Source organism: Brassica napus, chromosome A4 (assembly GCF_020379485.1).
Source record: "Brassica napus cultivar Da-Ae chromosome A4, Da-Ae, whole genome shotgun sequence".
Classification (NCBI taxonomy): Eukaryota; Viridiplantae; Streptophyta; class Magnoliopsida; order Brassicales; family Brassicaceae; genus Brassica; species Brassica napus.
Window position 1 is genome coordinate 4,931,685 of NC_063437.1, and position 24,791 is coordinate 4,956,475.

Below are 24,791 nucleotides of genomic sequence, written 5' to 3' on the forward strand. Positions count from 1 at the left end.
GATAATTTTTATTATATTTTCTATTTTTTTTTAAATTTCATTTAAACATAAATGTTAGATTTCAAAATAAATTATACTCATATATTTGCATAAACTCTCAAAATGCTAATTTTAAAATTTTAAGTTACTAGTTGTTAAATAATGTTTTTTTATTTTTACATATTTTTGAATTTTTTAGATCTTTAATGGAAAAACCCCTGAACTATGTTTATTTAATGTAAAAAACTCTAAACTAAAGATTTACTTGTAGTAGTGGTAATTATGACCGGCACTGTACACATAGTATTTAATTCATTAAATAAAGTTATTTTATAGGTTATTTAACTAAATACTTAGTTTATGAGTTTTTACCTAAAATAAACTTAATTGAGGGGTTTTAACGTTAAAACTCTAAGTTTAAAAATTATTCATTTATTTGTTGTTAAGCCATAAGAAAATGAGTAATGAAATTAAGAAAAAATGTAAATATGCATTAATAGGCATAAGAAAATTAGAAGTCATGAATCCAATATGCATTAATACCGATCATATCATCTTCCAGTTCCACGACGTCGTCTTGTCTGGATTAATTTCTTCCACGGCGTAGGACTCCCGATGGGTTGCCCATTGTATATAGGACGTATAGGATGGGCACTGGGCAGTGAAAATAAATTTCATTATAAAACCAAAATATATAAGTGACAGTACCTAGACCCATGCTAAAAGAACATATAGCAAGAGCTAGAAAAGCCGAGATCCACATAAAAAATGAAACAAGGCAGAGATCCGACAAACTTTAAGAGGTAGCTAGAAATTAAGAACTTAAAAGTACGCACACAGATTACGTAGGAAATACGAACCAGAAGACCACACATGCAGTCAGTCAAACGGACTAGAGATGGAGATAAGAGAATCCTATCAAAATAAGTTAGTGATGTCGAGAAATCCACCGATGCCGTGTGTTACAACCCTAACAGTTTACTCATTTAAGTTGTCGTTTTCTTAAGTTACATTAATTTATTATTAACGATTCTAATTGTTAAACTGTAAAATAACGTTTTTAACACATGACAGAAATTTTTTTTTTTAACACAAATCCACAAATTCTTTACCAATAAACGTCGTGCTAAACATAATGCATAGAATGCAAGTTTGTGTTTTGAGTTAAAGAAATAGAAATCAAAACTCATTACGCAAACAAATGCAAAATTTAACTTTTTTATCTCTATTTTTTTTTTCTGAACAAACCATACTTCAATACTTAAAGGCTCAATGTTTAGGGAACATATAATGCTGATTTAGCAAGAGAATCAGCTTCACAATTCATGAGTCTAGGGATATGCTTAAAGGAAATAGAGACAAAGGATTGACAGAGGACAGAAATGTCGTGAAGAATGGTTTGAATGTCGATGTGCCTGTCCTTAGAAGACAAGGCGGAGATGAGTGTTTTCGAATCAGACCAGAAGGTGACCAAAGTAAGCCCCGACAGTGCTGCGTCCGCAAGAACAGCTTTAACCGCAAGAGCTTCTGCGATGAGAGCAGAGCCGACATGGCTACGGTTTGAACACATAGATCGTGGTGAACCTGAATATGGATCCTTGAAGATCCACCCGAAGCCTCCCATGTGAGTAGCCAAAATCCAAACTTTTCTTATCTCATGGTAAGTTTTTACCCATACATAAAAGCCAACTATAGAAATTTGTAAAGTTAATTGCGTATAATGAAGAATATGCTACTTTTTATAAGCTCTAGCCAAAACGAATCCTATTTGGGCTATTACCTTCCCTGTTATTATATGTTCTCTCATACAAATACCCGGCTTTGTAATATTTTTAAGGAGTCACAAACTTTTGATAAACTTCAATACTTTATATATATATATATATATCGAAATATATGGAAATTTATTTATTATTTACATTAACGTATATATACATTTGTAATTCCTAAAAAACTGATATATTCAAACAAATAGTTTCATTATATGACATATATGATCATTTCACTGATTTACACATTTCTGTGTTTATTTTCTTTATGTGTTATTTTAACACTGGGCTGTATTGATGATAGGACGATCGAGAGTATATCCTTTAGTTAGTCAACAAAATTCGTAATACCTACTCTCATTATTTGGTTGGTAAAGTCATATTAAACAAAAGTTCCATTAAACAATCCCCCACTAGCATTATTACGCGAAGATTAAAGCTCAACCACTATGATAATCACTAATGGTCGATTGCAACCCTTAATTATAAATACTTACGAATCAGAACTAATATAGAATAAAAATCTAAAGGCACAGATATTAGGCAATGCTCTCGATGCTCTTTCATCGTTGAACAATATATATATACAAACTTATGATTTTGTACAAATCAAAATGTAAAGTATCTAAAGTTCAGAAAAGCAAACACATACAAATATTATAGTTTAATACTCCGAAACAAAAATAAAATGATAAATATTATAATTTGAGTACATTGTTTATTCATTGAAATCCGATAGTCCCTTCGTCCCTTTTTTACCTTCCAGGCCTCATGTTTCCAATAAGAACAAGCTTTGTTATTTATTTTAACAAGGTTTAGAATACAAAGACCACAAAACTGTACCTCAAATCACTTATATCCATCTCTATATTTATTATTTATATAGAATATAGAAATGGCTCACAGAGTCAGTATGGTGGTCGTGCATGAACCCAATTAAACGGTTCGTGCCCTAGCTGACCAGCTCCATTTGGAATCAGATGCGGCGGTAAATTATATCCCGGTCCAGCCATCCCCGACGGATCAGGCAGGCTACTCCCGATTCCGGGCGGCGAGTCTCCGCCTCCATGTATCTGTCTTGAGCCGCCACCACCACCGTCTTCCTCATCTTCAATAGGCAACCTCTCATAAGTAGCGTTAGAGAAAGTGGCAGCAATAACCATCACTGACCCTATGGCCACAAGAGGGCCCACAACACTACCTCCAAGAACCTGCCCTTGGACCCCGGCTAAGTAAACCGTTAAACCAGTTGATCCGGGTGGGGCAGGTCCAGGAAGAAAAGCACCGGTTAAAGATAAGATCTCGAACCTTCCCTGGAGTGAGACGACCCCTCCTGGTGCGGCAGCTTGACGGAGGGTGACGTTAGCTACTGAGCCTGTTCCGCTTATAACGCAAACGCCGCGTTGCCTGCGTCTTGAGAAGTGAGCGATTGTGTCGGCGACGTCGCTGCCGTCGGAGATCTCCATGACATGGCTATGGAGTGCGTTCGGGCTATCTCTTGTCACAAAGACTGGAGCTTTGGGTTTGTTTTTGGATCCTGGTGGTCTGCCTCTTGGTCTACGGTTGACCACTTCGACCGCTCCTTCTCTAGGGTCGTCTTCGTCATCTTGGTCGTTTTCTTGGCTCGGATTCATAGCTATACCAAGATCTCCTTTTGTAAGAAGACTTTGGTGGTGAAGGCTGGAGGAGGTTGAGTGGTCCACCATGCCGGCTAAACCACTTTGGTTCGTCCACCAAGGATTTGACATAATCCCCGAAAATTTTGGAAATTAACTAAAGGAAAGGTCAAAGAATTGACACCCCGATGGTTTTCTTGAAGGCTTGGATTTTAGGGTTACAAATTCAGAAGGTTAGAGGGTGTTTGTAGCTATTTCTTGGATTTTTTTTTCTCTAACTTCATGTGGACTAAGGAATTGTTGAATAGTATGGTAGAAGAATTAGATGCAATTATGGAATGGAACTGGAATCAAAGCAAAAAAAGAAAAAAAAAAGAAGAAGCTATTTGAAACTTTGTTTTTTTTTTCCAAGAATCAATCTCTTCCCAGAAAGAAGAGGCACAGAGAGAAAGTGGGCAATAATTAATTTTCTACAAGTTAGACGATCAAGTATTATTATTTATATAGAATCCAAGAACGCAATACGACTATATGTACAATTTCTTTTATATCTGTACGCTGGACCCATTTATGAGTCTATTTTAAAACCAACAGTGGAATTGAATACCGATTATGCCAAAGTCCTAGGCTCCAAAAAGACAGCATTTACCAGAACTTTTAGATAAAAAAATATCATACACTCCTATTACTGAGATTGTCTAAACAAGTCTTGGGTTTCCTCCCTTTTCTAGTCAAATGGTAAAATATTAAGGAAAGGTTACTTATGTTTAAAATTCCCGTGGGGAAATAATTCCAGAAAACATATTGATTATCTGATACAGCTTCGTGAAGCCCAAGTTACACCCTTAAACGACTGAATTAACATATCAAGAAACGCGGTGTTTGCGTTAGCGTTTTACGTACATAAATGTTAAAATTTAAGGATAAATTCAGTACAGAATGTAATACCAAATTTTACATTTAATTCAAACAAAAGTGTGATTAGACGATTGAGATTGGAAATTACTGTTAACAGAAAACATTGGAAATTACTCAATTAGGGTTAAGTGGGGTATAGTGCGCGTGAGCATTGAGAAGGTGGGGATCACGTCATTTTCCCTTGCACCCACGGCTCTCTACTCTCGCCAAGTCGCACCCTATTTCTATAATAAGATATTCACATATTTTGCTAAATTAATGCCATATGACGGATATGATTACGTTTAAATAATCAGATCCGATTAACTGACGTCTAATCATGATAAGTCTGTCCTTGTTAGACGTAATATAATCTGATAGAAGAACTAGCTTAACTAGCTAACGGTTCATACTGAATCGGTAGAAGAACTAGCTTAACAAATAGAATTGAATTAGAGATAGATCATTATATCTAATAGAATTAGAGATTATAGACGTAATTATTATCCAATATTTAAAGAAAGCTACCAGTTCACAATGAATTGGTAGGCAATATTTTCTTTTATTGCCTTGCCAATAACCGTATCACCCTAGTGTATGTAGGCTAAAATTTAAATGTTGAGATTGGTTTTTGTGAATCCTAAAACCCACACTAAAAATTTAGTAGTGTTTGTATTTGCAAATTAGGAAAAATAAACTACCTGGGCAACCATATCATAAAATACAGTGATGTAATCAGACTTAGATAGACGAAAATAGATTTACATATTGATGTATATGAGTTTAATGGTAAACGAAACAAGACCTAGACTAAGAACCAAAAGAAGTAAGGAGATCGATATGTTTAGGGTTGAAAAAGCTCGAGGTCGATTGTAAAGTGTGTGTGTACGATTGTGAATCTCTCTCTCTTCTGGCCTCTCCCTCCTTTTAAAGTTTCTCAAGTTTACGTCCGATATCTTCTCCTTTATTTCTTCATCGTGATCCCGACAATCTCGGGGACTTGGTGGTTGCCGCGAATATCAGGAGTTTGTGGAGCATCGTCTCTTTGACCAAGTCTCATCGCTTTCATTCGGATTCGGTGGTCGTCGACTTCTATGTTCGTTCAGCTTGAGCCCAACCTCGAATATTTTATCATCTCTCCGGCTCGAACTAGACCTTTAGATCTATTTAGCTCGAGGCATGACATCTTGATGGTTTCGGGATAAAGGCCCACCAATAATTCCTTAAGATCGTCCTCATCCTCTAGACCGAGGAATTGTGCTTTCGTTGGCTCTGTCTTCTCGTGCCTCGAGTAAGCATCTGGGTCAGTTATCGACATTGACTCTTACAAAGTTTTATTTGGGCTTTATCAGGATTTGAGCCCAACAGTTGTCTCTCACTCCTTAATTGAATTATAACGCTGTTAAGGACCGAACTAATTGAGAATGATATAGCTTAACCACTCCAATTGGAATCATATTTTTTCTTTTGTTCTTTAGTCCTCACTATTTTTATTGTTGTTACCTATCCAGACATAAGCTTACGTAAAACGTGCAGATGATATGACCAGAAACCGAACCACTGGAAAATGTACATGTCAACTTGTCAATGTTTGTCAACTCGTTACCTAAAGTGGAAAAAAAATCAAATTGTTCTGTAGTGTGTGCTGTCAACTTGTGATTTTTATCCAATATTCAAAAACTAAACTTTTGGTCAGCATAAATCAGTATGCACGGAAGATTGATTGATTTCACACTAGCATTAATGCGCTAAACTTTTCCACGGAAACCTAATAATTAAGCTTATCAATCAATTAAGCTTTTTGCAGACAAGATTGTTCACACGATCCAACACCTTGTTTGCTTGTGATCAAATAGTTGACAGATCATAAAGAAGATTTTACTACATTACATGAAATGACATGAGATGATTGTGCTTAGGACAAAAACAAGCGTCTCGGTCAACCATTTTCTTTCGGTTCAACAGTCCCTTCACAATCTCTTTCTTTGTCGTGTTTTTATATGGGTCCCTTGACCAGTTCAATGTATCATTCATCAGGAGAAACCCAAAAATGAAATTAATGTCTCATATTCCAAGACGGAACAAGTAGTGATATAGTCTAATAGCCTGCAAAAGCAAGTGAATTTCGTGCCATAAGCATATATCCCGGTCTGGGATGGTAATTACAGAGGCTGTGTTCAAGTCGGAGAACAAGGACTTGAACCAGACAGTAAAAACTAACTGTCAGGAGTCAAGTGTTGGGATAACTGTATGAAGAAGAAGAGCACAAAACAGGCGATGAAGTTTGCAACTTCTTCGATTAGACTTCTTCTGAAAGACCTGTGGTGTTCAAATCCATTTTTTTTAGATATATGTTCAATTGCTAAATACAAAAGGGGTGATGCAGAAAAAAGTTAAAGGACAATGAACACTACACAATCTATTTGAGATACCAACTTGAAAAGGTTGTTCGAGTGACTGACCTAGCAGGAAAATTATGTTGCATCACAAATTCACAATATAAATAAAATTTTGTGTAAATGTGAAAAAGGTAATTTAAAGGGTTATGAGCTGGATCAAACCAATTTTTTTTGTGGATTCATTGCTGCACTTTCCTACCACTAAGCCATAATTGATTAATAAACATAGCTTACAAACTGAAATTTATAATATTTTATGATGTTCTAGGGGATCGAGGGATCATCGACCTGGGTATAGGAAGAAACGCCACTGTGGATGAAGTGTTAAGCAATAATCGAAGACGAAGTAGCCGACATCATTCTGATATCTTGCAAGAAGTGGAGAGACATATTAGTTTATGTAGACAAAAACAGAGGAACAATGTTGAGGACACGCACCTTTGGAAGAGAAGCTCAGTGTTTAAATGCAAATTCTCCACTCAGGAGACATGGAAGCTATTAAGAGAAGAGAAACCGAAGTGTGAATAGGCTCCATGTGTCTACTTTCCTCAGGCCACACCTAAATGCGCATTCATCAGCTGGCTTGCCACTCTCAACAAGCTCTCTACAATGGATTAAATTCAAAACTGGAACAGAGGTGTTAACACTGGCTGTGTGTTCTCTGTCAGCAAAATATGGAAACTCGAAACCACATGTTCTTTGAGTGCTCCTACTATTCTCAGATCTGGGAAACACTCAGCAAACAAATATTACAACGCAAATTCACGAACCAGTGGCCAGCAATTGTTCAAATCATCTCAGACAAAAGTCTCGACAGAAATATGCAACTCACCATCATATGTTGTTTTCAAAACACTGTTGACACAATATGGAGAGGCCCCTATGCCTTAGCAAACTCCGGAAAGATCATTGACAAGAATGTTCGAAACGGTCTCAGTTTATTGACGCAATCCAATAACAAGAGATATGACAACATTCTCTTGTATTGATTTGGTAGCAGACAATAGTCATTATCTTTTTGTATAGTCTATAGCACTCCAACAATGTAGTACTCGCTGTACTGCACTGCATGGCTTTTTATGAATAAATTTAACATTCATTCAAAAAAAAAAATATCTCAAGTTAATGGTTTATTGCAAGCTAGATTTGACAAGAGTAGGAGGAAGATGATACCCGTCAAAACATGTCTTTATGACTTAAATTTTCGAATACATTAAGATCATAGCTCAAGAGTCAATTCCTTCTGGGAATGTTGATAAACTCTTAACAATTAAGATCAGTGTCCCACCATTAACACCAGAAGCCAATTCACAATCAAGAATTAGAGCTTGTAGGACATTTATAGATCCTAATGTTCATGCTTGTAGTAATGATCTTTGAGTATGAAAAGGACATACTCTCTTGAGAAGCGAAACTCTGTCCTGAAGATTTTCCAGTGCTTCATCATTGTGGCGTTCACTTGTATCATGAGAATACGAAGAGGATGCCCTCTAGCGACCTTCCTCAAGTTAATGGCTGTATTGGATACAGAGAAAATGAAGCATAGATCAAACCTTCGGTAATTCATGTCTCGCACCATCATATGTTTCGTCTTCGCTCACCATCATACAAAGATCAGAGCTTTGCGAACGGGCCCTCAATTCTTGTTTCAGTTCGTGTTTGCAGGTCCCGAGAGAAACAGAAGGAGAGTGGGAGTGTAGATTGGGCTCAGCCGGCCCATATGGGTACATAGAAGATTAAGCGCAATCCAATCATTTTCCACTTTGAATTGTATAATATATAGTTTTCTCAGAAAAGAAATTCCAATCTGAAACGTTAATTTTGCAGTCCGTCTAGTGTTACTTGAAGAACAAACTTTCTTCTTCTCTCATTGTAAAACGCTGAACTCTTTTGTTGCCCACAATGTGCACAATGGAGTGTAGCGACCTCTTTCTACTTATCCTAAACTGCGACCTCTCTTTTTTACATGAAGTCAAACACTAACTCAAGATTTCAAGTCTTCATCGCTGATGAGGACATATCCACTCATTCATCATGGACTGAAATTTAGCTTGATCCATAAAAAAAGGATTGAATCGATGGTGTTGCCTTTTAGAGTTTAGAATAAAGAGACAGTCATGCTTCTCTAACTGTTTGGAATCACACCATCATAAATAACTTAAACACTCAGGGAACAAAATCGCTGCTATTTGACCTGTTTGGGCTTGCATTTTGGCCAATGCAGTTTACATAGTAGTCTGGTAACAGACGATATGGCTATCTCCTGATATTAGTCGTAAAACATTTCAAACTCGGATTAAGCAGTGTGATATCAAGTCTAATCTGTAGCACTAAAAAAATTCTTTTGTATCAGCATATGGCATATAAAAAAACTTAAACACTCATCCTTGTAATTTATTTTTGGTTTGGAACTTTCAAATTATAGCCTTGAAATGATATGAGGAAGCAAGTTTTTGTAACACCCGTATTTTCCAAAATAACTTAAATAAATATAAAGTTTGAAATCTCCATTTGTTACTTCTCAAAAGTCAATTCCAAAGTCATAAATCCAATAAATAGCCATAAATCCAGATAACATAATAAATCCCGAAAATATTGATAAAGCCATAAAATCCGCAGGTCTGAAAAAAAAAAAAATAAAACTCCTAAAGCACAAGCCCAATAGCAATCACTCCTGCTCGTCAGTCTCATCTGAAAGGGGAAGGAAAGGAGGGGTGAGTAACAGGGGAGTTACTCCGTGAGGTATGGGATGCTAAACACGCAAACCACTGACTTGAGTAAATAGAACTCCCACTATGGACATTTAGCTCTAACATGAACAAACAAGACGCCTAAAGCATCACACAACACAAGCAATGCGATGATAGCATATACCGAGTTCATACGCCCCGCATCTCCTCATACGGATATATATATATACATACGCTGCGTTGCTAGTAAAGTCTGTCTCTGTATCCCCGCCCTCCAAAGCTGCATCGAATGCAAACGTCTCTGCACCCACGCCCCACACAATCTGCATCACTAGCCCAAACATCTCTCAGCCCCCGCCCACCAAAGTTGCGTCGCTAGTCCAAACATCTCTGGACCCCCGCCCACTCACATAATCCCTACTCATAACTATGTATACATACATATCTATATCGCATCTCTTAACATCACTCAATCAAATCAACGGTTGAATTCTCTAAACCCTAGTTCTAATTTACAATGAATGAACTAACTAACAATCAAGACTCAAACAGACTCAATTCAAACAGACGGATCATGATTCGAAATCTAAACTAACATAGAATTCTACACTGGTACCCGGTTTACAGAATAGACCCTCACCCTTGCCACGGGTTCTAAAGAACCTGAGAAACACAGAATAGCCCTTGATGGCTCTATCACAGCAACTCCAAAAGTCTGAAAATAAATGAGTACGATGATTCTGCCAGAACTGAACCCCAGAGAAAACAGATGCATAACTCAAGAACTGACGGTTAACGTTTCAATCCCTCCGGTCAGAATGTAGCCCTAGATGTCCTATATCCGTAGCCACCGGTTTTACTCCGATCGGACACCATCTGATTAATCAAATTAGCTTCGTCTCCAGACTGGTCGCAAACGTCGACTGCACCAACACCTCTCACGAAAACAAGCTTAACTCTCAGAAAATAACTTGGAATGACAATCCGTTTGTTGGAGATGATAACTGAAAGAGTTAACTACTTACTGTAAAATTTCCAGACTGAAAGCTTTTGTTAAGGTTGACCGTTTCGCCTTTACCCTGACACTGGTCGGAACTGTTTCAGCATTCCAACAGCTTAAGCTTATTCTTGTCCAAGAAGCATGTCAATAACTTTTGCTGTACAGCTCCGATCTTGATTCCGTTTGTTTCTACAGATTCCTGGAAACGAAATCTATCCAAAGAGCCATGACTCGTTGCCTTGAATCCCCTGGATCGTACTAGAAACCTCTCGCAAAACCACTTCTCAGCCATGGGTCTGATGTATCCATCTCTTCTCCTCAACTTAAGACATGAAGAAATCTCTGCTACGCAAAAGTATCTCTGGTGCTATAGGTCACACGTCTGGTGGGTTTAGGTTCACAGGGGCACAACTCAGTGGTGGTTGGTGATGATCATGGCGGTGGCGCCTGCTTATGGTCACGTTCTCTCTCCGTCTCGTAACGTAGCCAACTAGCTCCAATATGGTGATTACATCTGTGTTCTTCGGTGGAGATTGATTCATAGAGATGGTAAGCCCTGAACAACAGAGAAGAGATACGGTGGTGATGCGTTAACAATGGCGGAGCTCCTCTTACATGGCTGCAACCAAAGAGTGAGTGATCGTGAAGATGGAGATGGTTTCTTACGGCTAGGGGCCTAGGGCTTTTCAATTAGGGAAGAGGATATGTACGATCATATATATATGACTTGGTTTGGGGAAAAGTTTGGTTTAATCTCAAAAAATTAAAGAAAACTTAAACCAGCTTCGGTTCACAAAACCGGGTCGTTATAGTTTTTTCCTTCTTACTAATTAACTCTTGTTTGGAGAGAAATATTTGCACATAAATCGCATTAGCTAATGTCGCATTATCTTTTGATTAGCAACTATAAATCCATGGCTATGTGTCCGTACGGAAATTTAGTTCAAACATATTTTATGCTACTTTCAGCTAGTGTTTTCGGTAAGAGCTAAACCTCGAGTGGTTGCTGTATTTTGTTATAGGGGGTGACATGAATTCGAACATGCATGTGTTTTTAAGTTATGGGACAAATACATTGCACATCCCAATAATGGTTGCTTTAAGAGTTGGATTATTCACTCTTCATTATTTTTTTGCTACGAAGATTTATTCGCTATTTATTAACTACAAGTCTATCTATCTATATATATAAAACAAGGTTTTCTCTCACCTCCTGCTGCCACATCAACATGGAGGAAGGGGCATTTTGTGCCACCTGTACTCTCATTTTTTAATCATCTCACGTTTTGTCTGAATGGGCCAGATGTAATATCAAGTTATTGGGCATTTGTTCTACTTTTCATACGAGTCCATATTTTTATAAAATTCAACCTTGGATACTGGAAATACAAAGCAGAGCTCGTCTCCCTTCAGATCACGACACCGCCGACTCCTCTGTAATGGCTGCATTAACGTGATTTTCACCACTCCCATTAAATGATATCATCATCTTCCAAGGTAACCGAACAACTTTCGTTCTATCTTCCCAATCATTCTCTTGCACAATTAACACCTTTGCTCATCTCCTTCAAATCATATTCTGGTTTTCTGATTTTTCTGTCATGACTTTGAATTTGGGGTTTGGACCAAATCTCTACATCAATCAAGGAATTTCCCGTGTAGGTTAATTATTTCAGATTTCTTTTCATTGGATTCAATACTGTTTTAAATTTTCACAGTTTATAGATTATGTCTGATTGAGATTTTCTTTTTCTCTTTGTAGATAAACTTTACTTCCATCTAGAACCCGACTAGGGTTTTGTCACCATAGGCACAAAGATTTCTCGATTCCAATAGCTAAAGTTTTCAAGAAGAAGACGACAACAGAGCTGGTAAAAGCTTGATTTCTTTGATTTCTGGATCTTAATGATAAACTGATTTGTCATCTATAGATTATCGTAATTGGCTATAGGATCCATTCTACATGATCCAACTCCGAAAACAAACCCGGTTTAAAAAATCAGACCTGATTAGCTATTGTCTGAACATGTTTCAGGTTTCCGATCGATGCCTAAAGTTTACCGGAGAGATTTGTCTTAGGAGACCTTGAGACACAAGATTCACAATCACCTGAGATAACTTACTGGTAAACTAAAAAACCTTCAAGATCTGAAAATCTCTGATTTTTATAGGAGATGAAAAGACTTCCAACAAAGTCCCATGGAAAATAAAACTCTTATCTATTTTTGTTATACAGGCCTTTAAGAGTGTATTAGACAGGTATTTGGGGGTAAACATTGCTTCGCCAACAACAAACATATGAAGGATGTCTCAGGTGGTGTGTACTGCTCAAATGTAATTGGTAGGACAAGAGAGAGCATGTTGCTAACGAAATGGGAAAGGATGAGAAAAGAGACTTATTTAATTAGATCTTTGTTTTGTTCGGCCGTGGATAAGATTCTCCTGCTTTTGGATTATAGATATTGAGTGCAGGTTTTGAAATTTTGATAGCGAGTCTGGAGCGAAAGGTTTTGTTTCCTTTACTGAGATCTCTACTTCATCAAAGATATGCATGCAGTCACTGTTTTGTCACACTGAGTTCTCACATGTTGACAATTTATGCTGGTTCAGATGATATGTTTCTGTACAGATATACAAAAAGTGTAAAAGAAACTGAGATCAAATGCCTGGAGCAAAGGCTGTACTGGACTTTGAATGTCTCGCAACGACTGATTCGATAAGTGGGTTCACCATTTCGGGCTTCTCATCCTGCAAAATTTACAGAAATGCAATAAGAAGAAGAATAGAGGGTTACTTCATTGGAGAGAGGAGAGACCTGAGGAGCTGCATCAAAATTACCATAAGCTTGTCCAAGTTTGATTGGATCCCATCGATCCTTTTCTCCCCATGCAACTAGAACCGGTCACTGCAAATAGTTAAATGACATGGTCATGGTGAAGTAAAAACTTTAAAGGTTTAGTTTTAACTACGGCTAGAGTAACGAATCTTGAACTGTGGGAGTAAATCCTCTGGAAGCGGTCCACCATAGTAACAGATGAATTCAAGGAAGACATCAACTGCACCAGGCTCAAGACCTGGCCGTATAATTGCCTCAGTTATTGAGAGCTATTATAGTAGCACTAAATTGCAAAAAAATATTCCTTAAGCTCACAAGATATAAAAATCATGCAACTTACAACAGTCATCAAGTACCCGGCTAAGAATGCTTCTTTAGTCACGTTTATCTTACAAAAGTTGTAACCTCAGAAATCCCATTTAGTCATCAGCTTCCAAAATATTTCTCTGTCCATGATCTGAAATATGCTCTGTTAACTTTCATGCAACAAGCAAACCTAAGACTTATGAGCGCAAACCATCTCCTCCCAAGTACACATGACATGCTAAAACGTATACTTTCACGCACGGACGCACCAGACTATCCACATTTTTCCACTCTTTAAAAAAAAAACTACCAATAACTCCAATAGACATGTTTCTTAGAAAATAAAAAAAAACTACAGTTCACCTCCAATACAAATGTGATTGTTACATTAGTCATACGAATAATATTATAGCACCAACAAACCATTTTAATTGAAAACTAGAATTAAAATTATAAAATAACTAAGACGAGGCGGCAACTGCTAGAGTCCAAGCCTACGGATTAGCACTTCAAGAGCTCCCTGACCTGTAATGAGCTCAAAAAGCAGTATACATGGAAATAAGAGCATTTCTAATTTATATTCCACTTTGTGTTTGAAATTTTTCTGTAATTCCACTTTATAACTCTATAATAAAGTTAAAAATAGAATTACACTACTTTTGTATTCGTTATTATACTTTGTAAAGTATGAAAGTAAAACTCAGGTTATCAATAAATACCAAGAATTTTATCAAAAGAAAACCCAAGAATAATCATGTTTGACACTTTCTCCCAATTCAACTTCCAATATTTTCCATACCTTTTACCAAAAAAAAAAGTAACAAAAAGCGAGAGTAAGAACACAGAGGACATGTGTAAATAAATATCATATGAGAACAATCATTCAGATTTGGAGCCTTACTTTGATCGGCATCGGTCATTGTATCTATAGGCCTGGCTGGATCAAATTGAAGAATGGTGAGGAATATGACGTGGACGTATGGCAACAAATTGTTCAAATTAAACAACAGTTTTAAATGTATCTCTTTCAACAGACGCTTATAAAACAAACCAAAGAGTGGAAAATAAATTACGCCATTAAAGAAAGCTGGTACGGTACAGAAGAAAGAACTTAAGATCTAATGAGCATAATGGAAATGTGGAGTCAAAACACACAACTTCAAACCCAATTGCAAACTAAAAATTGTATACAACAATTGTGTGAACATCGTTTTCGACAGTTCGTGGCAGATATGCTCAGAATAATCTTTCAAAGCATACAAGAATGATGCTTTAAAAATTTTGACTTTTAGGAAGAGTCAAAATTTGTATTTTTACATTTAAGATGCCAGATATAAGTGTCAAAAGAATAGAGAATAAATAATGCAAAAAACAGCTAACCAACTACATGTCATACAAAAATAATTTTTAATGATTCAAGGTGACAGGCCAGTAGGGGTGTAAGTATCAGTGCGAGGAGATAAATACTACTAAACCAAGAAAAAAATCTCTGATAAAAAAACAGTACCTCAGTCTTCGCACTTATTCCAGCAACAATTCACATGGTACCGTAAAAATTGTCAAAAACATGAGATAAATACTACTAAACCAAAAAAAAATCTCACCGGCATTCTAGAGCCACAAAATCAAAGTTTAAAAATACCATTATCAACAAAAAACAAATTCAAACACATATCACTTATTGTGATATAGAATCAACTATGTCTAGAGGGATCTAGCCGAGGAAAGGTTTTTTTTTTACCTAAAAAATTTCAGAACAAAGTACTACCGTACTATCACTAACCACTCTCGCTATCATACGAACCCGGCGCGTAGCGCCTAACAATATAATCTATACTATTAAAGCAAAATACTTCTTATGAATTTGCCTCTAAATTTTTCTATTAATTACAAAACATTTCATTCTCTTTTTCAATTGTTTTAAATGTTTTTCGAAAATAAAAAACTCAACTAATTTGCTACTTACATTTTCGTTTTTTAAGCCCATTAAATCGTTTTAAATCATATTCTGTACTTAAAGATTTACGGAATCAAATCAAATAAAAAGAAGATCCCCCAACTTGAAGAACACACAAAAAAATATTTTAACTGTTTGACATGGTAACTGAATTTTCCAAAAACTAATCTTAAAATATAGAGAGATTCGATTTTAAAGAGAAGATCCCCCAACTTTCTCTCCAAGTTTCTCATAAAACCTAACACCTCGCTTTGAATCCGATCAATATTATAAATAGGCAACACCGATTTCCTATTCAAACCCACACTTTCGAACAAACCAACAGGATGTACGTAGGATAATATAAGACAAACATTTTTATTTTAATAATAATTCAAAAAATAAAGAAGATAATATTATAAAAATTGACTATAAACAAATAAAAAATCTATTAAAATATAGATTCGACAAGTATTTATTAATTTAAATGAAAATTTAAAAAGAAACGATCCCGCGCTTTGAAATTGCGGATCAAAATCTAGTAGTTTTTTAAAAGAAAAGAGATAATAGTTATTATAAAACAGTATAATAGTTCACAAAAGAGGTTGGTATAACTCTAAATGGCTTCTCGTTACTGCTTAACTTTGGTGGCGAAAAGATTTAGGGAAATTGGAAAAATAGGACATTCTCAACTTAGGTTTGTCTCAATAAGATTTTCAGAAGATTATTTAGGAAAATAGGATTTAGATTTCTGTTAATACTATTATACCCTTAAAATTAACCAATTAATATGAATTAATAATAATTGATTTAATATTTAAAAAGGTAAAAACGTAAGGAAAAAGATATATAAAATACACGATAAAAAAAAAGGTAAAGACATCGGGTTAACCTATCTTCTTCTCCGCCGATCTCCTTCTTCCTCTTCAATGGCGATTTTGAGTTCTTCTTCTTCTTCACACGATTAAGTGTTCGTCGTCTCTATTCTCTCTATCTTCTTCTCTGTTTCTTCTTCTATGTTTCTCTTTATTGGTTATCAATAAGAAGTTTAGAGGTAATGAATCATAGAAGATGTTGAGGTATTTTATTTAATCTTGGTTCTTGTGTTTCTTTGGAAAAATCTGTTTTTCCAAGTAATTAATCATAGAAGATGTTAGGCATTATATTCAATGTTCTTTGCATATAATCTAAGCAGTCTTACTGTTTCAAAGTTCCGGCCTTTTGATCTCAAAGTGCTTATTTTTGTTGTTACTCAGGCTAAGTTATTTGAAAAATTAGATAGAAATAGGAGCGACTTCATTCATTAGGGTCTTATGTTCTGATCTTTGAAGCTACGCAGTCATTGATACGAAATTGTGTCCTTTGATATCTAAACTGTGTAATGTAGTTATGTTTAGTGGTATATGAACAACTCGAATCATGTATCCCACAGTTTCCCCTTTGGTGGCTGCGTTTCAGAATGTTTCAGCGTTCTTGTTTTCGTCACATTTGCATGTGATTTTGACATTTAAATTTTTCCAATGAATTTGACTTCTTCTTCTTGTTTTACAGGAGAAGCTTTACTAATGGATTGTGAGACAGGAAGAAGAAGGAACAAGAGCCTCCACTAATGTGACTTTGAGTCTCAATTACTGTGTACATCTTTATCTAGATGCTGTCTCAGCCATTATTGGTCTTCACAATTGGTGAGGCTCTCACAGACTAGTCAGAGTTAAAGTAAGAAGCCCCAGGTGGTACTGTCTCTCATGAATATTCAGAATCACAGTATGAGCTACAAACGTCTCAGTCTCTATCAAGGGAGACGGATCAAGAATGTTTTTGTAACAGACTCGAGAATGTTTAAGTATGTTGTTAGTTTTTGCAAAAGAATATTTAAGTACTCTTTGTAGTTTTTGGTCAGAATCACTACACCCTAAACAAACCCCCAAACCCATAGTCGTATGCAATAAACCATTAACAAACCCTAAAGAAACCCTAAACAAATTCCTAAACCTTAAACAAACTATAAACAAACCGTAAACCCTAAACAAATCCCTAAATAACATTATATTCGATATTGTCATTAAGAGGGTTCAACCTTAATGTACTCTTTCACTTAGAGGATACCAAGACAGAAAACACACAAAAAAATAATACACTTAGAATTTGAGTACTTCAAATACTCTTAGTTTTAGCTCCTTTATCAACTTGGAAAGTAGATGGCGAAAAGACAACTCTTTCAACTTCAAATACTTTTGGTTTTAGCTGCTTTTATCTCTTTTGATCTCATTGAAGCATGTCTTAGTCACTGCAAGTTCTTTGAGAGAAAAACGTGGGAGAAAATATTATTTGCGAAATTTAGGGTAAATTTAGTTTAGATTTAGGAAATATCTTTAACTGAATATGGAAGTTTCCATATCTTACGGATTTACCTAGAATATGTATACTACCTACGCAGAACACAATAGAGTAGATGAGAAACATATTCTTCCTATAGGCGTCATATAACTTAAAAGGCAGAACATGTTATAGCACGTAATCTAGCCAAGGTATATCGTTGAGTTGTGGCTATATGTTGTTATCAAGTTGTAGGTAGACTAAAGACATCTTTCTTGATTATAACGTAACAAATTATAGATTTGTTAGAATATACAAGAAATGTTTGTTTACGTTGTATACCCAAGATATATCTATGTACAAAACTTAGTATCCGATTTCTAGACTAAGTAGATGACCAGAATGAGTATTCTAACTGTAGCTAGAAAATAAAATAAAATATGATTCCAATTTTAAAAAAAAAACTTTTAAACATATATATTTTCATACTTATGTTTCCAATAATTTTCATATTTTTTAACATTTTTAAAATTCAGTTTACTATTTTTCCCATAAAAGAAGGGTAAAATATGTCCAGAATTGCCTAAAATATCAGAAGTCCTATTGTGACAAATAAAAGTTCAAAGTGTCTCATTTTTCCAATTTTCCCAAAGATTTATGAATCTCTAGTTGCTAACATGAAATCAATAGGAATGAATGGTTAGACTGTAACTATGAAAATTTAGCTGTAAAAGTTGTATTATAGGTAAATTGATTATAGCTGTAAGTTTATTGTTGTTGATATTTTGGAGAGCTTTTTGATATAGTTAAATTGGTTGTTTTGTGAATTTTTGTTGTAGATATTTTTTTAAAAAACATGTCAAAACATGTGATAGATATAAAAAATATTTATCATTTAAAATAATTTTATCATTAAATAAAATATAAAGTATCAAAGTTTACTATTTTTGATTAATATGTTAATAATATCTATGTTATTTAAAAATAATATTTTTTTACTTAAATGTAAATAAATTTATCAATAAAGTTTGAAATTATAGTAAAAGTTAATATCTAAATAGTAATAAATTTTACTTACAATTATCTAATTTTTTGATATTATGAATATTTTTTTCTTACAAATTCTAGGGTTTAAAAAATAAAGATATAGAACTTTTGGTTAACATATATTAAAAAAATGATTTACTTTATAAATAAAGCTAAAACATGATTGGTAAAACTTAATAGAAAATTTGATGTAAGTTATAACTTTTGAAAATAAAGGAGAATCATGATTAATAAGGTTTGATAATCTATACTATTATTTATGAAGTGATTTAGCATATTTGTCATGATTTCCATAATTTTAGGTAATTTTGCTTATTTGTTATGTTTTAATTAGGTTTAAACTGAGTCACTAATTTATTAATAGTTTTTTATTGAGTCCATAATTTATTAATTTAAATAAGATAATTATAAAATATGTAATCAAATATATAATTGTTTTTATTTTGCTTATTTGTCATGTTTTCCATGATTTTAGTCAATTTTGTTTATTTGTCATGCTTTTGTTAGGTTTGAGCTTATTCATTGATTTATTAATAATTTTTAGTTGAATCACTAATTTATTAATTAAAAAAAATAGCAGTAATGAATTTTATATATAATTAAAAACGAATTTTGATTTAATAATTTTTTAATATATATGTTATATTAAAATTCTTATTTTCTTATTTGTCATATTTAATTAGGTTTTAAACTTTTATATAGGTCATTGGTTTATTATTAGTTTTTAACTGAATATTTATTAATTTTGACAAAACCCGTAATGAATTTTATATATGATAAAACACGAATTTTATTTTAATAATATTAAATTTATATGTTATGTTAAATAATTAATTATAAACTAATATAATAATATTGTGAAAATATATTTAAAAATTAAGAGAATTCTTATATATATTATGTTGCTATCTGAAAACACTATTTTTTAATATAAAGTTAAAAAATTAAGATATAAAACAATTTATAATTAAATATTTGTCAAACAAAAATATTTATATAAAGATATTTTCTAAACTATTTCTAATATATAAGTGTTTGAAAACTTTTTAACACAATAATAAATACATAATTTGATGAACGTTTTTGACATATATAAATAATTTGATGTTTGATTCAACTATTTAAAATCATAAATAACAACTTAACTTGTGACTAATTTCAAAACAATTTTTTTTTATTTTACTTTAAACCAGTTTAAGTTAAATCCGTGAAACACTATAACTTCAGTTGGTGACCACTAGAAGAATAAAAAAAATGAACAAAATAAAAATAAAATTTCATTCGAGGAATTGAAAAAATAAAAAAAAAATATGAATTTTTGTTCAATTTGTTCTTTATCAAAATTGCATAGAGAATTTGTTTTTCTTATAAATTCATTCCTCCATGGAGAATTTAGAAAAAAAATATGGGGTTTACCAATTAGAGTTTTTTATGTCGATTTTTGGATTAATAAGACATAAAATAATAAGTATTCGTAAGATGATTATGCCCGCATGTGCAGACAAAACACCTAGTTTAAAATATAAATAAAACTAAGGAGTGAGATTACATCCAACCAATCATTCACGATATATCTATCAAACAACGTAATAGCAGACATGATCATGCTTGTCTCTTGTCTAAAGCAGTAAAGGATATTAAACATTAATTATTATTAAACCACATAAAATCAAATTTGGAATACATTTACAAATATTTTATATATTTATTTAGATATTCAAATATAATGTCATCTTTGGGGATGAAAAAAGACCTATCAGGGCATTGGATTTGTTTTTTGAAAAAAACTATTGAAAAATATAAGAAAAAATGAAACAGAATGGAAAAACATATATAAAATTTTGACAACTAATATTTTATTTAACAAAATCTTGATTACTAAAAAACAAAAAAAAAAAGTCAAAGAAACCTAACAAGAAGGCCCAACAACACGAGAACACTAGAGGAAACCCAAACAACTGGACTCAAACTATACAATACAAATTGAGGCTGTAGGCCCAACAATTGAAAACCGTAGATGAAGAAACAATAGCACATGATCAGTCATCCATCACATGTACAATTGTCAAGCAATCAAGAGACATGTGTCAAGGCGAGGATCCACTTCCTTTCTCCGAAGTCAGATAAGAGCTGCGACAGAACTCCGCTATCAGTGATGTCGAACCGCTGAAGCAGCCGCTCAAATAAAACATCCCTCACAAAAGTTCAAGTCGAGGAGTCTAGTCTGGTGGATTGACGCTTTGGAACGGATATTTTAACCGTCTTCAATCAATCTAACACACTCCAATTTTCATACATGAACGATTAAACATCTTAAATGATACAGATAGGCCTGAAGATGAACCGGCACTATCCATGGGGAGGAAAGAGCAATCAAAGGATCAGATCAAGGGTTAGTTAAGACAACGGAAGAAAAAAAGAATATCGAACAAAACCCGGAAGAAAACCCCTGGAGAAAAAATGGCGAAATCGAAACTATGTGAGACACCGTTTTTCTGAGTCAAAAGCCAGCGAAACTGGTGCTATAGGAGCCACCGCTTCATAGGGACAAAAGTCTGATGGTCAAGATGCTAAACCACAAAAAAAAATCTAAAATAAATAAAACTAATAATGTTTTCTCTTTGAAAAATTTGGAGAGAGAGAAGAAAGAGAGAGCGTTATTGATCAATGGAGAAACATATTACTGAAATACTTTCAAGATTTTACTAGAGACCTAACACTGTTTGTCATTGTCTCATTCGCTGAACTTTTATTTTAGTTTAAAATTTAATTATTAATTTAAATAAAACTGAATCAATTAATATTCTACTCATATGATAATCTAAGTGGGTCAGTTATCATTGATGTGCTCCTATCCCTTATATATTAAAAGAGAAACATTGTAATAAATGCATTCACATTATAATAGACATGTGGCAGCCTCACAATGATTTGATAATAAATATGCTAACGCGTTCACACTATAATCATAAATATGTTCACACTATGTACTTTGTGATTTTTTTAATATAAAACTCACATACATAGTTCCAATAAAACTCTGGATTTTTCGGTTCGAATAAAAATAGATAATGAATCAAAAGCCAAACTATATATATATTATTTTTATTGTTTACGGATAAAATTGAGCAAAATATTCATAAATTTTGATTCGATTTGTTATCTGTTTTGATTTGAACCAAAAAATCTTGATATTTGAAACTCTACGAAACAAATCAAATACTAAAATACAATATCCAAAAAAGAAGCAAATCACTAATACCAATATTTTTAGGAACATATATCTAATTCGATATGTTATATGCATATATATACATATATGAAAATAATTATATATATATATGTTATATATATTATACTTTATATCAGTTTTACAATATAAATTTATTATATTAGGTACTAGAATTAAAAGGTTATATAATGTTTTATTTTTGTAATAAAATGTTATTATTAAATTATTTTTAAAATTTTATTTTATTTACGAATCAAATCGGATATTCTTTAAAATTCTAAAACATTTCGGATATCCGAGTCACCAAATATCTAGGTGGCTAAAGATCGAATCGACAAGAATGCTTCAAAATATCCAGATACTTGATATGTGTCCAACCCTATTTACGAATATAATTTTATTTTCTTTTGATGAAAAAATGACTAATGTCAAGGTCTTTTTTATTTTAAATAAATTTTAATTTTATCTTTCATGTATTATTCTGAACAAAAATGTCATTTAATATTAATTAACAATATCTTTATATATTTTTCAACTATTTTTATATACTTTTTACATACATACATGTGCACCTTGATGTGAGCATCTTATAACTAAGTATTCACCACAGCTGAAGTATCTAATTTTTTTGAAAGTTGAAATATTTTTTCTTAATGTTTCTTTCACTACCGACCAAATTGTAGTGAAATGATTTGTCTTAATAATTTTCTTTTCTTTTTCTTAAATTATTATCTGTTTAAAACTATAATATGAAACTATTGGTTCGACATGACGACTATCTAAACTTCATAATATGAAAATAAACATATAATATTAATTTTAGGTTTTTATCCGAAAAAACCAAAAAATCAAATGTTTTAACCGAATAAACTAAAATAAATATTAATTTAAAATAATAGTTATATTTTAGAAGATTAAAAACAAAAAAAAAACGTAAAACCTAACCAATATCCAGATTAAACAGATTTATTGTCTTTTTATTAAAAATAACGAAACTAATAATCCCGCACAAGGCGCTGATTATTACCTAGTATATTTCCTATGTATAAAATGTAAGTTTTAAATTTTTTACACATATTAAGAAAACATATTAAATAGTGTTTATTAATATATTTTTGTAATTAACTACTTCTCATAACTTTTAATCAATAAAATATTAATAAACACAATTATTTTTTGAAGTTTACAATTTATCATTAAATTATGCATTGAAAATGTAAAATATCTGTTTTTCTAAAAAAATATTTTTTTTTCTAAAACGTGGATCTTTTTGAAACGGAGAGAAGGAGTATATATTAACATTTTCAAATGCATTTAGATGATTTTTTTCTTTCTTTTATTTTCTTTTTGAATTATAAAGTCACACCTTTTTAAAAATGCTTAAGATTCTATTTGTATTTTAGAACAAATGAAAATTACAAGAAAACATGGATATGATCAATTGTAGCCCAATTTTGATGTGCTTAGCAAATATAACTCGTTCTTCGTAATATTAAATTGTAGTGGATATAAATCCATAGATGAATGAAAACAACGGTCCATGCATGGAGCCAGAAGAAAATCGGTTTCCATTTAAATATCCATTCATACGTGGAGCGTGTCTTTTGACTGATTAATGATATTGGAAAACAACAAATATCAATGATATTAGAAGAGGACATTCTTATTTGTTAGATTCTACAAAAGGTGAAAATAGTTAAACGTGCGTCGACACACGAACAAGCTTGGATTGTTAAATTTATTAAGATGAACCCTTCTATACCGAGATGAACGGCTGGACAAACGTCGACTGGTCGTAGCAGAAAGGCGACGCCGGATGCTGCCACTTCTTGAAAACCGGCGTCTTCTTCACCTCATCCGCCAGTTTCTCAGCCTGGTTCTGCGACGGAGCAACAGCAGATTGGTCGAAGGATGATTTGGGGGAGGAAACGAGCGGCGATAGCAGAGGGATGGCTACGTTCCACGTAGTAACGGACGTAATCTCTATCTTTAAAGACGGAAGCCGTCTCTGTAGTTTGTTAGATGGCCGCTCGTCTCTGACGTTTGAACTGCTTGTTTCTGCCATTGTTGAGGCCATATGGAAAGATATTTGTGAATATTGTTGGGATAAGAGTTTTGTATCGGAGGAGATTGGTTTTGGCGTGTGATGTTTTGTGTGAAGTTAATATATAGGAAAAAGTGGGTCATGACATGTTGACTACATACACGGTTGGGATACGGTCAAAGACTCAAAGAGTTGAAGATGAAAATTAGCTGTCTTGGCTTTGTTAAAAAGACTCATTTCCCTTATATCCGTGTCTTCCCGAATAATCGTCCGTTGACCCTTTCTTTTTGTGATGTGTTCACTAAAGATTGTTTCAATGTTTAGCTACATAACAAGAGGTGCGGGTCCATCTTTATAGGAAGTACATTTTTATGAGATCTATCGATATTTTTTAACTGAAATACCTTTTGATACTGTTTGGATACATGAATAACATTATAAATGATAATTATTTAGAAACAAATATATAACAGTATTTTTAGTATTTTTTTATATACACATTTAACCATTGTATTTACAATAAATTAAGTACTTCTTTTTTGAATTTATTTTTATTTACAAATTCTAACACTGCATTTAAAACTATTTTAAATTAATTATAATTCCAAAGCTTTTCTAACCAAATCGATATTCATATATTGACCATTATTAATATTCTACGAATATTAACTAAATCACATGTAGTCAAATATAAAATTTCGAGAGTTCAATTTTCAAGAAAAAA

General features: G+C 33.2%; 2 protein-coding genes across 2 annotated transcripts; both read right to left on the minus strand.

The window, feature by feature from the left end:
- Positions 1-2,287: 2,287 nt before the first annotated feature.
- On the minus strand, positions 2,288-3,862 carry LOC106362562 (AT-hook motif nuclear-localized protein 20). Its single transcript, XM_048778044.1, has one exon. It carries the CDS (start codon positions 3,494-3,496, stop codon positions 2,657-2,659), a length of 840 nt encoding a protein of 279 aa, XP_048634001.1. The 5' UTR covers positions 3,497-3,862; the 3' UTR covers positions 2,288-2,656.
- Positions 3,863-23,568: 19,706 nt separating this feature from the next.
- On the minus strand, positions 23,569-24,172 carry LOC125608120 (uncharacterized protein At4g14450, chloroplastic-like). Its single transcript, XM_048778045.1, has one exon. It carries the CDS (start codon positions 24,098-24,100, stop codon positions 23,780-23,782), a length of 321 nt encoding a protein of 106 aa, XP_048634002.1. The 5' UTR covers positions 24,101-24,172; the 3' UTR covers positions 23,569-23,779.
- Positions 24,173-24,791: the final 619 nt, after the last annotated feature.